General features: G+C 28.4%; 1 protein-coding gene across 1 annotated transcript in view; it reads left to right on the top strand.

Moving 5' to 3' along the window:
- The window catches only part of LOC142332719 (gamma-glutamyl hydrolase A-like), a 28,818-nt gene that overhangs the window by 5,223 nt on the left and 7,426 nt on the right, over nucleotides 1-16,169 (top strand). Inside the window, exon 2 of the mRNA XM_075379311.1 lies at nucleotides 11,296-11,498. Within this exon, the coding sequence (XP_075235426.1) occupies nucleotides 11,296-11,498 (203 nt within the window). The remainder of the gene's footprint in view (nucleotides 1-11,295; nucleotides 11,499-16,169) is intronic.

Here is a 16,169-nt window from a genome sequence, read left to right on the forward strand (position 1 = left end):
TTGTATAAATCATCCTAACAATTTTTATTATGTGGTCGGTGAATTAACTTATAATCTCAAAGAAATATTACTCCTTTGGTTAAAAAATCATATGAACTCTTTTGGGTGTAAAAAAGATCAGGATAAGTCTTGGCCCTCTCACAATTGCAGTAATTCTTGTATAACTAGGGTGGCTATGTAGGAAGGGGCAACATTTGTCCCCTTTTGTTCCTACATTATGGAGAATGCCTAAGGATTACTCAACATATTATTTTCTGAATCATAAAAATCAAAGAGATCACAAATTCGAGCAATTTATTGCATATTCTAATCTTCCTCAGCCATAACATCTATTCAACACAATGAAGATTTATCTGCTCCAGTTCCACCAGAAACATGGAGTTTAGAAGAAATGTTGACAATGAAGAAGGCAATGCTAATTTAGAAAGTAATGAAGAAGTGAATCCAGTTTTCCCAGGTGAGGCCAGTGAATCTCACAAAATAAATGGAGCTTAAAGTGGAGGATCATGATCTTAATTTGTTTAAAATGCAGTCAGTCTATCTATCTGCATCATTAAAAGGCTGGAACCTACTCTCCTCAAAAGTGGCACTAAAGTATGATTTTTCCATTTAAGGCAGCAAGAATTTCTTCTTAAAAAATAATATAATATAGTACTGCAATGATGTAGACTATTTATAAGATTTATTAGGGCAGCATTACAATCCTATGGAACGGAGATTGTCTGTAGATTACTGTTAAGTTAGTTTGAAAACCTTTCTCCTTACAATGGAAAGAAACTCCATTAGTTCTTGTTGCTTATGCAGCACAAATGAAGGAGATTTATGACAATGTGAATTTTTTTCAATGTTCAGCACACTGAAAGAAATAGTAATTAGTAGCTATTGTAGCTACAGATTTCTGTGTCAGGTTCCTGTAACAAAATTGATTTTGGCATTTAATTTAAAACGTACATGAAATTTACTTTACAATTAAGGTGCAACATTTAAAGAACTTATGATTTATGTACCACAGTAAAGATACTTATAATAAAATTACAATTTGTTCAGACTATTAAGTCAGATGGAGATAAACAAATGAAAAAAAGAGCATCAGAAGCAGCTCAAAAATATGCATATAAAACAGAAAATGGTGATAAATTTTAATGCAATATGATCTAGAACCATTGTTTTCAGACGTAAAAATAAAGTAAGTACTGCTCATGACAAAAGACTGTTGTGGGTATTTAATTATATATGCAGATGTTAAACAAATAATGCATTTGTTTATTGCACATTTAATGCAGCATTCATAAATGCTGCTTGTTAATGTAAAAGAAACAGAATATGAATTTTTAGCAAATGTTAGGTTATATTGATGTTTGTGAGGCCCGGCTACCTTTCTTAGATTTTTTCTTAGGTTTTCTCAGTGGATCACCATTGTTATAATATTAAAAAGACATGCTATAATGACATGGTAATGATGACAGAGACTGCTTTTAAATTGGCTATACTACATTGGCATTAAGCAGTTTTTCAGAGGAGATAACAAAATTTCATGTTTCATTAATTAATAGAAAACTTTACGTTGCAATAAATATGTTAACAAAATTGTACAGTGGACGGAACAGAAAATAACTTTTTTTCTACTACAAATCAGACATGAAAGTAACTCCAGAGCATGCATTTCTGATTTCAAGCCATGCTGGGAGTGGGTGTCAGAGCTTGACAGAATTAGATAAACTTTAAAATATGGAAAACATTTTAGTTGAAATAATGCAGTATTTATGCGTTAGATGAAAATGAATACAAAGTAATTAACCTTTAAAAAACCCATATCTACCTTTTCTTTTAGACAGTTTTTCATATCTAAAAATGCTAAGCACTCATTTTTTAGTTAAATTTATAAAATTCAGGCCATACAATGTACAATTTAAATTTAATTTTGTGTTAAATTTATCAAAATTCAGGCCGTACAATGTTTAGCAGAACACTATGCCTCTGCAAGCTCAAGATACTATTTTTTTTTGTGTTTTTAATTTCATTTATGTCTTATTTTACTAATATTAACTTTAACATTTTTCTGTTTTTATTTTATAAGCATTTTATTTTATTAACTAAAATTATTTTAGATATTAACAGATATAACTATATTATTAACTTTGTGAATTTTCATAATTATCTTTATGTTAATGTTTAATATTTACATGATTAATTTACTTCATTTTGTTGAATGTCTCATTACAACTAGTAGATTTTATTTTAGAAAATTAAGAGATAATTAAAAATTTATACATATTTAAGAAATTCTCTTGAATTAAGAGTAAGTAAAAATTAATCTGGGCCAGAGAGGTCTACCCACCGGGTTGGTCTATTGGTGAACGCGTCTTCTCAAATCAGTTGATTTGGAAGTCGAGAGTTCCAGCGTTCAAGTCCTAGTAAAGCCAGTTATTTTTACACGGATTTGAATACTTTGGTTCTTTGGTGGTTTGGTTTCAATTAACCACACATCTTAGGAATGGTCGAACTGAGAATGTTCAAGACTACACTCATACATATCATTCTCATTCATCCTCTGAAGAATTATCTAAACGGTAGTTACCGGAGGCTAAACAGGAAAAAGAAAGGCCAGAGAGGTAGTAGACTTATAGAATGCTCCTCTCGCTGACAATTTCATGGTTAAAATGCATGTGTATACATTAAAAGTAGTTTTAGAAATCCTGCCTGTTAATTTAAAAGAACTGTAGATGAATTTGTAGCCAATGAATTTGAATTTGGCTACATGAATTTGTAGCCAGAAGTCAAATAACTTTCACATTTGTGAGGCCTACTTTTCTCTGAGTTTTCTGAGAACTACTTTTCTTAGGTTTTCAGAGTGTCAGCTTTATTATAATTAAAAAATACATGCTACAATCTCCTAATGACATGGTAATGATGGTTGAGATGCTTAAATGAATCAGATTTTAAAGTAGAAGTCTTTAAATATGATTAATGTTGGGCTTTAAGTACTTGGGACTGAAAGAGTCTTTCTCTTTAGTCCTACAAATGACTTGACAAGATACAATTAACAGAAAAAGCAGCAGATAACACAAACATTAAAAGTAAGGCTGAAATAAATGAAGTAAATAAAAGCAAAATCTCTGCTCAAAATAGACTGATTTCAAGGTACTGTATACCTAAAAATTAGCTATTGACATGCCAATACCTAATTTTTAGTGATTATAGTTTGTCAGTTAGGAATTAGTAACTGATTTAATTTTGATATAGATCATCTAATTATAATTATAATTTATTTTATAAGTTTATTAAATAATAGTTTAGTTAAAAAATTATCATTATATTTGCATAACTATGTCCAGAAAGAAACTGCGTCACATACTATTTGGACATACCCAAAAATTTCTAACATCGGGGAAGGGAACATTTTTATAACGCTCATTTACTGTCTTCAAAGCCATGTTGTTCGATCTCCCTCATTATGATGGCCAGACATCGAAAAGCATGCTTGCCGTGTCACAGTCAAACGATCCTTGAGCAGAATCATCGTGGTCTTTGCGGGGCTAAATATGATTTTAAGTTGACCCCGCAACTCAAATATCCTATAAGCATCATTATCTCTGAACTCGATCTCCCTCCCCACCTGTTTGTATGCAGCAAGCCAGTACTAAACTGACATTAATACGAAGAGCGTCTATCGTGTCCAGTGTTCAAACAGTGAATAGCCGCTTAACGCAAACCAGAAGCCAAAGGTGCAATGAAAGAGAAAAGTAAGTAGAATAAGAATACCCATGTCAATAATACAATAATATATTTGATAAGGTATATCAAATATCATACTAATAATACACAAATTGGTATAATTGTAATATAATCCGTTAAAACTAAGGAAAGAAATCAGCTTCCCATAGCTGCCCTACACGTTTTTTTTGCAAGTGTATATGATAAATCGTTTAACTTATGTTCATTATAAATTATAAACACTTTTTTATAAGTATAATAAATATACACAAAAGTAATATTATAATGAAAAATGTTTGTGTTCTACATGATTTATTTAACTTCACAAATTTGTTTCTTTATATGCATGTATGTTTGTAGATTAAATCTTGTAATTGAGTTTTCACCCAATTCCCGTTGTCTGACTGACTTCAACCTTTGCATACCTATTTATTCTCTGTTAAAATACAATACTGTGGTGTGTGGGGGAAGGGTGTGACACACTGAGGCATGTACTCTAACATGGGGTTTCAAAAGAAAAAGCTTTTGAAATACTAAATGGCAGATGAATGTTTTTTTCTCTTTTTCTCTTTAGCCTACGAACTACTGTAAGGTATTACTTCAGAGGATGAATGAGTATGATAAGTCTGAATGTAAATGAAGTGCAATCTTGTACAGTCTCAAGCTGACCATTATTGAGATGTGTGGTTAATTGAAACCCAACCACCAAATAACACCCGTAAACACGATCTAATTGGATTTGACCTTTACTAGGATTTGAACCTTAGAACTGTCGACTTCAAAATTAAATTTTAGAGTTCTAAGGTTCAAATCCTAGTAAAAATACTTTTATACAAATTTGAATACTAGATTGTGGATACTAGTGTTCTTTGGTGGTTGGGTTTCACTGTTTTGAAATTTTTGAATTAAACTCTTTTGACTTAAGATTCGTAATCAGTGACCCCAGAAACTCCCAGTGTCACTTCAAATAATCTATGTAATTTTAAAATCTTTGTTCGCAATTTGAATTTAACTTTTTTAACTTCAGATTTATAATCAGCAACTCCAGAAACTTTCAGATACAAAGTATCTAGTAAACAAACAAACTCCCTCTAATTTTGAACAGCTTTTGTACTTGTACCAGTACTTTTGTATAATTTAATTTATGATAGCCTTACTTTCCACAAATTCTTGGGAAATAAGTTATTGTAAATCCTGTTAACAGAAAATACTGTTCTCAAGAATGTGTTCTATACTAACATAATTAACATAAATGCTAAATATAAAATTTTAAATTATTTAAACAGAAATAAACTTGTATAAATCTTATTTCTGAATAAATTAGACAAAAAATTAGATTCTATACAATTCTTTCAATTTAGGTGCCAGTCAATTCAGCTTGTAAAACAACTGAAATAATTAATGGAGATATTTTTTAATTCAATTTCCCTGATACTAAGTAAATCAAAAGAAGCAATATTTTTGTAACTGTAGTGAAAGACAGAACCCATTTTTCATAAAATGCACAATTTTATTTTCAACAAATTATTTATTTCTGATATTTTTTGCTCATGGAAAAAAAAATCACTTTTACTAATTATAAGCTACAGTTTGAATTATAAAAATATAATAATTTATAATTATAAAAAATTGTCCTACAAAAATTATTTCAAATTATTCATTTTTATCTCTTGGGGTCTTTTATGCAGCCTTTGTAAATTAAACATTTACTTATTCAGGAAGTAAATAAAAAAACTTCATTTGAAAGAGAACTATAGTTTACATAAGTTAAACCTCTTCAAAATAAAAAAAAGCTTTTCCTTCAAAAAAAAATGCAGCAATTGTTTTTTCTTTTATATTTTATTATTTATTTATGTAAAGAGCATCCTAACAAATAAATACAAAAATATATCACACACTAATTAAACATGTGACATAAATGTTTCTTGTTCTTTTCTAAGTAAATAAATAATCTACTTTAACTAAGTAATCTCTGATCCAAATAAAAACATGTCTCCAAGGTGATGAACTTTGTTGAAAGATGCAATTATTTTAGTAAATGTCTTGTCTGGATTTTTCTAATAAAATAGTTTAAACCAATCAATTAATATAATAATTAAAAGAAAAGTAACCAACTATTAATAAAAAATGAACCAAGGAATTCAAATTACAGAGTTCGATAAAAGAATATAAGGAATAAGTGTATATGAATCTATCAGATTAGGTGTGGCACCTGTGCAAAAATTTGGTATTTGACTAACCATACTTTTGCAGTTTGGTTAGTCAAATGTACTAAAACTACTGATAACATAACAAAAAAATCTGATGTGGACACCATATCAGATTTTTTTGTTATGACTCCCTTGTATGCCTATTAAATTACATATACATTATTTTTTTTTGATATTTTTTTGTTATCAATGAATTATTATTTATTATAGATTTTTTTTTACAATCATAGGTTAATGATTATTAATAAATCTATATAAATTAAAAAGTTAAAACGAAAATAAATCAATATAAATTAAACAAAAAAAAGAAATTAAGTCGGATTCTTGTCGATGTGCTTTCCCCTTGTAAGAACCAAATATTTCATTAATTAAACTTTAATTGGGCTATGACTCTGGAACCAATGAAAATAAGTACCACTTATGATATATTGTTGAAAAGCTTTCAATGAGGGCTTATTACTGCAGTTAATAAAAACTGCTTTTTTTGGACACTTTTGGTTCAGTTGACTGCAATCAAAAGAGGAGATGCATAACTAGATGTTACAACAGTTCTAAATCCAAAATTTCAGCATTCTACGGCTAATCGTTCTTGAGTTATGTGAGATACATACGTACAGATGTCACGCCAAAACTAGTCAAAATGGATATTTCCATTGAAATCTGAAAACCAGAAACCTAAATTTTTCACCATTAAAATAAAAAATACTCACTAGCATTCAAAATAACTGACACTGAAAGATCAGCAAGAAGATTTATAAAAAACATATTTCTTCCAAGGCAGATAGGGATATTCATTTCCTTTGGAGAATATCTGTCTTGAGAATATCCTCATCTGTATGAGAAAAGGACGCCTTATTTTGATAAACCTCATTCTATAACATATACTATGAAAATCAAAACATTTTATATTTATGAGGTAAAAATTAATAGTTATAATTCAACCTTAATATACTCTTATTTACAAATTTAAAGAAATCATTAATGCTAAATGATAATACAAAATTGAATAACAAAATTCATTAATAGAAAACAGTCAAAAACCATTTTCAAACTATAATTTAAAACTGAGTGCATATTTAATTTTTAAAACATTTTTTCTACATATAGCAAAAAGTTAAAAAAACAAATCTTAAAAGAATGTAAATTAATTAATCATATTAAAAAAAATATCATATTAAAAGCCTTTATTAATGATGATTAGTATTTTATAGTTGATTAATCCTTAAGATATATATATTTTGTTTATTATAAGTACATCATGTATGTTTGATGTACTTATAATATAATTATAGATCAATAAAATCAATCTGAAAAGTGAAATAATATATTTTATAAAAATTATCAACTATATATATATATATATATATATATATATATATATATTTGTGTATATATGCCTATAAAGAAAATAAATGTAAAAAAAAAAACGTAAAATAATAAATCTATTTTCTAGAAAATAACTACTACAAACTACAAGTACTAAATAACGCATTAATGCAATAATACAATTAAAATTTTAAGATTTTTCAAGTGCATCGCATTTGACAATATTTATAATTTAAAATTAATATTTATATTTATAATTCAAAATTTATAATTCACACATTCTTATTTACATCTAATACATTACAATTAAGATTCGTGAAAAGACCATACTGTTTTATTTATTCCAGGTACCATGTGTACCTAATCTTATTACTCAGGTAACTAAAATAGTTTTAATCTGATTGGTTTCCCTTCCTAATTAATATAGTTCCCTTTCCTTACTTACAATATAATTTTTTTCAAATCTTAAAATTTTAACAGACTGCACTTGAAATTAAAAAAACTAAATATGCATTTTTGGAAGTCAGTTTATATGAATTTTATTTTCATGATTTATCTTTGATTTTTTTTACTTTTTTTGTAAAAATTCCTATATTTGTTGTATTTTTTTTACAAAAAAACTTACTAATATTGCTATTAATATTACTTTTTAAAATTATAATTTTTAAAACTGAATTAGGACACCATACACTAGATAAAATAAGTAAAATTAATTGTGTCTTTTTACAAACACTATGTATGTTATTTTAATTTGTATCCCTTTTTAAATCTAATTTAATGTATTAACTGATAAAGAAACTACTTTTCTATCATGTGGAATTTGAGTGAAGATTGTTTTTATCACTAATCTTAAAAATTTCTCGTTTTATTCTTTTATGGTACTGTTTTTTGTATATTAAAAATGTTTGATGCAGATGATAAATTTTCATACTGATTTATACTTCCTTGTTTTCCATATTAAAGGTTAATTTCTTTTTTATTATGTTTTGTAAGTACTGTAACTTCATTTTTTAAAATTATTTATAGGCCTCTTAAAATATTAAATTTAATTTAATATATTTATAATTTAATTTAAGTTTGCCTATTGTAATATTTTTCCTTACACTCACAACATGTTATTGCTACATATAACACTTCCTCCTGTTAATTTTTAAAAAAATATTATATAATTTTTGGATTATTTCATATGTGTAATAAATTACACACAGATGTAAAAATAAATACCCTAAAATAAAAATAAATAAATTAACTTTAAAATGAATAAATTACCTTTATTGTTCTGTTAGGGTATCAGTATAGATTACATAAACAAATGTAATGTAAATATAACAAAACAAATATAAATAAACTATGAGTTTTGCTACATCCTAAGTGTTTCAAGTGCACACAAAAACATACTACATACCTATCCAATGAACAGGATCGCAAAACAAACAACCCGTAACAATTCATACATTATATTTCTTACCTCTTCTCAACATAAGTACTATTTTCCCTCACCAAAAATCATATCTCAGTTATACTGGTTCTACCCACACTTTCTTCTGTGTTGTTTGACAATTTATTTGTTTTTCTATATCACATAGAATACTATAGTATTATATTAAAATAACATCATAATAATTTAAATGCAGTCGTAATATCCTTGAATCTAAATAATAGATTAATGTATTTATTTATTATGGTGCTATTTGAACACACAAGGAAATTTTTAAAAATACCAGAAATTTATGATGAATATTCTGCTTGTTATTTTAAATTGTATTCATTTTTAATTATAATCTAATATCTTAATTGATAAAAAATCTGATGTGGGTAACACATGACTTCCTTGTTTGCCTATTAAATTACATTTATAGATTTTTTTAAAATGAAAAGTACACAAAATTTTATTTCATTAAAAACTTTAGTTTTCATTTTTTTTATTGAATTATTATTCATCATTAAAATTATTTATAATGAGAAGTTTTTAAAACAATATATTTAAAATAAAAAAAAGGAAATGAAGTCTGATTCGAACCGATGTGCCTTCCCATAAGATCCAAATATTTAATTAATTAAAACTATATTTGGCTATAACTTTGGAACCAATGAAAATAAGTGCCACTTATGGTATCATTAAAAAGCACTCAATGAGGGCTTATTACTGCAGTTAAGAAAAAGTCCAAACTTCAGATTTTTTTTGGATTTTGGGCTTTTTTTGACACTTTTGGTTCAGTTGATTACAATCAAAAGGGGAGGTGTACAACTAGATGTTACAACAATCCTAAATCTTAAATTTCAACATCCTACGCCTAATTGTTTTGGAGTTATGTGAGATACATACATACATACGTACAGATTTCATGCTGAAACTAGTCCAAATGGATTCAGGAATGGTCAAAATTGAAATCTGGAAAGAGAAATTTTTTGTGATCACAATACTTCCTTTACTAAGTAGAAGAAAGTAAAAAACTACTTTTCTCTCAGATGTGTGATTTGAGTGAAAATTACTTTTATCAAAAACAGTCTTATTCTAAGTTTACAGAATATTAGTTTTTACTATATTTGTGAGCTTCTAATTTATTTTTAAATAAAAGGAAATTTACCAAATACAGTTTTACCATTACAATCCCTACAAGGTCTGCAGTAAACTACAATTGAAGAGGAGGAGGAAAATATGAGTGAGGCTAGTAAAACCTGTAAGATTTTGTATTGGGCAGTAGACAGTATATTTGGTGAGAAGTTATATGAAAAGTAGAGGGAGTCTAAATTGTTATATGTGATTGTTTAGGTAGCTAATGATATTTAGTACCGGTATGTTTATGTATGTGAACTTGGAAAAACTTAATAAGTAAAATGTTGAAATTTATTAGTGTTTAATGTACTGTCATTTTGAAACAATGAAGTTAATATGTATGTCATGTGCATGCACACCATAAATATATATATATATATTTATATTATGCAGGTGTTCCATAATTTACATACTCGTAGAATACATAAAAACAAATAATAGTAATTATAAAAAATATTTTTATAAAGTATTTATTTTTCCTATGTATGGAAAAATTTGGGTTTACAATATTTCCACAACCTTGATATAATACACCAGGATACTAAATGTGAAAATGTCTTAATTACAATTAACAATGTAAAGTTAGCAGATTTTGATTTCTCAAGGTTTATCAGAAAACCTCATCAAAAAGCATCAGAAAACAGGTATTTAAGCAGTACTTTGTGAGACTTTATAGCATATGCTGCACCAGAATGTTTTGTAATTCTGGTAGTATACCAGAACTTCTAAAAGGAAAACCACACAATCCAAAATATAGTGTATCCATATTAAATCAGTGTATGCCATTTGATGATGCAGACATGTAAAGCTTACATGAGGTTCAAATGTCAGTAAGTGGAGTTTTAAAAGTATAGCTTCCTTGTAACAGATGTTAAAGCTTACATTTTACTGATGGCCTGTTATAACCTAGTACAGCTGTTTGATTGTAAATTAATGATTTTATCAATAGAAGTTGGTTTTCTGCTGATGACAGACTTAAAGTTATGTCAGAGAGGGAAAGTGAGGCTTTACAATTAAGAATCAGAAATAGGTCAACGATGTTACCAGTCATAAAAACTTTCTTTTGTCACTCTTTTACCTTGTTGTTTATGAGTGCAGTATTTAATTTCAAATCGTTAAGTATTTTTCCTTAAGATATTTATGCTAGATACTTTACATAGACATATTATTAACTATTTATTCTATGATATGTGTCAATAGTAATTACTAGACATTTACAAATTACATTTCCATTTGGTTTATTGATGATTTTTAGTCAAATTTATGACCTAATAAATTATGTACATTCTAAATCTTTACTTAAATGGTAAAACTTCAGCACAGAATTTTACAATTGCAGTTCAACAAAAAAGGAATTATTTTATAGATTATATATTATTTTAACATAAAACTTTGCTTGATGAGGAAAATCTTTAATCATTGAAACCCAATATGTCCTTAAAACGAATTCTAGTTTAATTTAAGAAAACAATTACTTTAATGTTATAGATTATCAGTTCATTACTCTTCACATTATCATCTTGTCATGAAGGTCCAGTAATTGGGATTTTAACTGAAGAGTTGCTACATTCATTGCAAAACCAATATCCTAATTATACAAGTTACATTGCTGCTTCGTATGTGAAAGCAATTGAAGGATCTGGTGCAAGAGTAGCTCCTATTTTAATTGGGCAGAGTGAAGCATATTATAGGTATGTTTGATCATATCATTAAAATTTTTAAATGAAATAAAATAATACTTAAAAACCAATAACTAAAGTAAAATTGCATAACTTTTATAGCATTTACAAATAAATTTGCATAGACAATAATTGTAATTTAGGATAAATAAGGGAAATTAAGTGAAAAGTATAAATTAGATTAAAGGAAAATTTGACTAGGTGTAAATACAAAAGATTAGAAAAATCAACCATCCCCAACATTATTGTGTAGAAGCTGATCATAAAATAGATTTATTAGAAAATATTTTTTAAGTGTCCATAATAAATAGCAATCCAATATTTGGGAAGAAAACTTTATTAAAAATAATAGACAAAATACATTATGGACAACAACTGTAAGGGATCAATATTTAATAGAGCTAAATTTTTTTGTCTTTAATCTTAATGAAAATTTTTTAATTTTAGGAACATAGAAAATGTGTCTTGATTATTTTAAGATATATAGATGATAAACTTATATCTTTTCCTATTCTATGTAACTGGAGTCAATCAGGGCATTCTGACTAGCCAGGTCAGCTTAGTTGGTATAAACCACTCTGCAAAGTAATCTTTCCTTTTCAATTTGAACTGTTTGTACTAAAGTTGTATAACATTTTATTTGTTCTGTTTTTGTTTTATTTTATGAGTTCAAGTAAAACATTATAATAATAAAAATAACATTATTTAATAAGTAAATGATTAATCTAATTTAGTTTTTTTATATTAACACTATTATATTAACATTCTTTACCTATTCTTGTAAAATTATTGATTATTAATAGAATCAATAATGAGAATAATGAGAACAATAATAGAATCAATATAAGGGAGATAATTCCTCTAACTTCATGTATTTTTTATTTCCTAATTTTTTTAGTTACTTTTTATATATTTTTTCTTGTAAATAAGTCGTATTAGGAGAAAGAGGAGTTTTACATCTTACATTCTCTTCACATGTATAATCATCTCAATCTTTTACCTTTAATATATTCCTTATATTCTAGTTCTCCCATCCTATTATCTCTTTGTTTTGTCATTTCTAATCTCAAAAACTTTACCTCTCCAGCTTGAACCATATTCTACACCCTTTCAGACATGTTCATGACTCTTCAACAAAAGTAACAATTGCAGACACATAATATATGTTATAATTTAGTATTTTTCCCTAAATAGTAAGCTGAACCCCTACAATCGATGAATCTAGAATTATTGAGATTCAGAGAAGTGTCAGGAAGTATTATTCTTGAAATTGTAGATTTTGAATTAACAGAACATATGAACAAAATAATACCATGTTGTGTTGAACTACTTAACTTGAAAATCATATTAAATATAGTGTAGATCAGTAAAGTTTAATAATGTTAGATGCAGTTGCACTATGTACAGTTGGCATTTACATTAGAGGTCAACAGTTGTAGCAGAAGATGTTTCACTGAAATATAAGAATTAAACTCAAAGACAGATAGAAGGGACAGTTTTTCTTTTTACACAGGAGCAGGAAAAAACTGGAACCAGGCGCCCGCAGCCTGCACTACTGGGTGTGTGAGGTTATCCCGTTAAGGCACTAGTACATACACATTTAGCAAAAAAAAATACCTCTACAAAACTATTTAGCAGTCTTGATTTTTCTTTTTGTTGATAAAAAGTTTTGATGTATTTTTTTTTTTTTTATTGTAATTTTCTCTTCAGAATTTAAATCGTTTTTAATAGAAATTGAATTTTATAACTGGGTAATATATTAATCTGTTTGTTTATCATGTAAGTTAATTAATGTATAACAAAAAATAAAACCTAATCTAATTAAATAGTCAGTTTTAATCTGATTGTTTTTTTTTGTCATTCATATGAGTATATGATGGAATTCTTCATTATTTTCTGCAATGTTCCCTTCAGTATTACTCCTAATACAGTTTTTTATTTTTTATTTTGCTTTTCATAGGGCGAAAAACGCTTCACTGTTGTTATCGCCTGAACACGATGTATGTGTTTCAAAAAACTAAATTGTAAAAATTCGCAATTAAAAATTAAATAAAAACGCCTGAAAAACAAAACACGAGATATAAATACAAAACCTAATAGAATAACAAAAATTAAAACAAAATAAAAACTTAAAGTAGAAATTTAAAAACAACATCAAAACAAACAAAAATATTAAAAACAAAAAAACGTAAACTAAAATGATAAAAGCACAAAACAACAACATATTGTAAAAAAAATTAAAAACGCTATTAAAAAGTATCTAAAATATTAGCACTCCGGAGAAACAAAAACACATGGTCCAAAACTTATTTATTATTGCCCAGGATTTGATGAAAATTATTGGACAATTTAAATTTTCGACGCAAGCCCGCATATCTTATGCATTCCACAAGAATGTGGCACCAGTCAATCGGCAGTTGGATCGCATGCATACTGGTGCGTTCACTGCTGACACCAGATACCCGTGAGTAGCTCTCATACATCCTATCCGCAATCGGCAGAGGACCACTTCCTCACGACGAATTTTCCTATATGAGGAATCCCATGGGAACTCAGAACCTTTAATGTGCCGTTGTTTGTTATCTACTGTAGCCGTCCAGTCGTCTTGCCACTTTGCGCGAAGAGTGAGTTTTACATATAAAATTTTTTAATTAGTTTTACGTCGGATGTTGTATCACGGGTAGTGATTGATGGTTGACTACATGCGTCTTTTGTAGAGGAATCTGCATGTTCATTATCCGGAATTCAGCAGAAACTCCTAATACATGAACTGTTAATAAAAATAAGAAAATTTCTTTAGTTACCATTGCTATGGTTAAAAAATTGCCCTTATTTTTAAATCTTCTTTTTTTTCACCAAATTATTTAATCCAGATATTATGATTTCATCGAACAGTATACTTGCTCATTTTAACGGAGTTACCAACAAAAGTTTATTTCTTTTCATTTTATTTCAAAATTCTTTCGTTTTCTTCTCCTTAAACCATTAAACAAAACTAAACAAATACCATAAAATCTTATTGAATCTAATAATACTTATCTTTTCATTTATTACTTCTTTTTTTAGCTTTTAAGTGTCAATAATGCTATAGTCATTACCATTAGCTCTTAATAAATGCTAGTAGCATGTAGAATCAGAATCCAGAAATGTCTAGATTTTCTAATCTGAGGAAACAAACATAAATTTGCTCACTATATTTTATCTGTGACACCCTTCAGTTTTCAAGATTTTTAGTCCCTCAGACATTTGCAGATGCTGCAGAAACAGCAGATTGCAATAAGTACAATTATCTTGTTATCCAGAACTATTCAGTGTTCCATCAGGAAGGAAACTGTTTAATTTTTTTTAAATTCTTGTAAACATAGGTCTGGAAATGCTTTGCTGCCAAAAGACTTAACCGTAATATTTCTCCATCAGTAAAACAATGCATTACAGAAAAACTTTGGACAGTAATTATAACAAAAATGTGTTTATTTTATGTTATTTGATTGAAAATTATTTTTTAAATGTTTCCCAGAACTACACAGTGTCCATAAAGAATTTTCCATGATTCAAAAAACTATTACAGTTACAGTTGTGTGGTTTGTGGCAAAAGAAAGAAAAAATTATCAATTTTTTTTTTACCATGTCAATAAACTTCAACATGTGTACCTTTTGTTGCTCATAGAATGTCCAACTGATAATCAATTTCACGCCATGTGTTGGTCAACATTTCTTCGGTAACACTAGCAACAACTTCAGTTATTCTCCATTTCAATGTGTCCAGATCAGGTACGGGTGTTGCAGAGACTCTGTCCTTAATGTAACCCCAGAGGAAAAAGTCCAAGGGAGTTATGTCAGGTGATCATGGTGGCCACGGAGTGGGACCATCACGCCCAATCCATCTGTCATGAAATGATTCATTCAGAAAATCTCAAACTAGTAATCCCCGATGTTGTGGTGCACCATGCTGCTGGAAAACCACCCTAGGTTGCCAGTCATTTAGTCAAGGTTAAGCAAAGTGTTGCAGCATATCCAGGTAAATGTTAACTGTTATTGATCGCTTAATGAAAAAGAAAGGACCAATGATTTTGTTTAGCATCCAACTGCACCACACATTCACTTTAGTGGAATCTCTAATTTTTTCCTTGTAAAGTACAGATTTTCTGAGCCCTACATTCTCACATTATGCCTGTTTGTGGAAAGTAGTCTCATCTGAAAAACACAAATACTGCAAGTACTCATTGTTGTTATTAATCTATTGCAAAATCTCGGTCGCAAAGGCAGCATGACGAGAGCCCCGTCATCTGGCTGTAGATGTTCCAATATCTGAACTTTATACACGTGCAACCTTAGTTTCTTGTGTAAAATTTTGGCACTGTTGACTGGGGAATCCCTAGTTTATGAGATGCATGACAGGTAGATTTGGAAGGGCTAAGTAGAAAGGGCCTTGTTCGCAGAAGGTTGGCGACACTGTCATTCTTAAACTTTGCATACCATGCAACGATACTCTTGCCTTTTATCAGGTGCTGGTGGTCCACATTACCTTCTAAAATTTCGCTGCACAGTAATCTGTGATTTCGACTCGTGATACCGCAACATACATTGCACTTTCCCCTAGATTGACACCATTTCATAAAAAATTTATCACAGAGCCCTCTACTCTGCCTCTATCTGCAACAAACCAATATAAAAAAAAAAACT

Source organism: Lycorma delicatula, chromosome 1 (assembly GCF_047948215.1).
Source record: "Lycorma delicatula isolate Av1 chromosome 1, ASM4794821v1, whole genome shotgun sequence".
In the NCBI taxonomy this organism is placed as follows: Eukaryota; Metazoa; Arthropoda; class Insecta; order Hemiptera; family Fulgoridae; genus Lycorma; species Lycorma delicatula.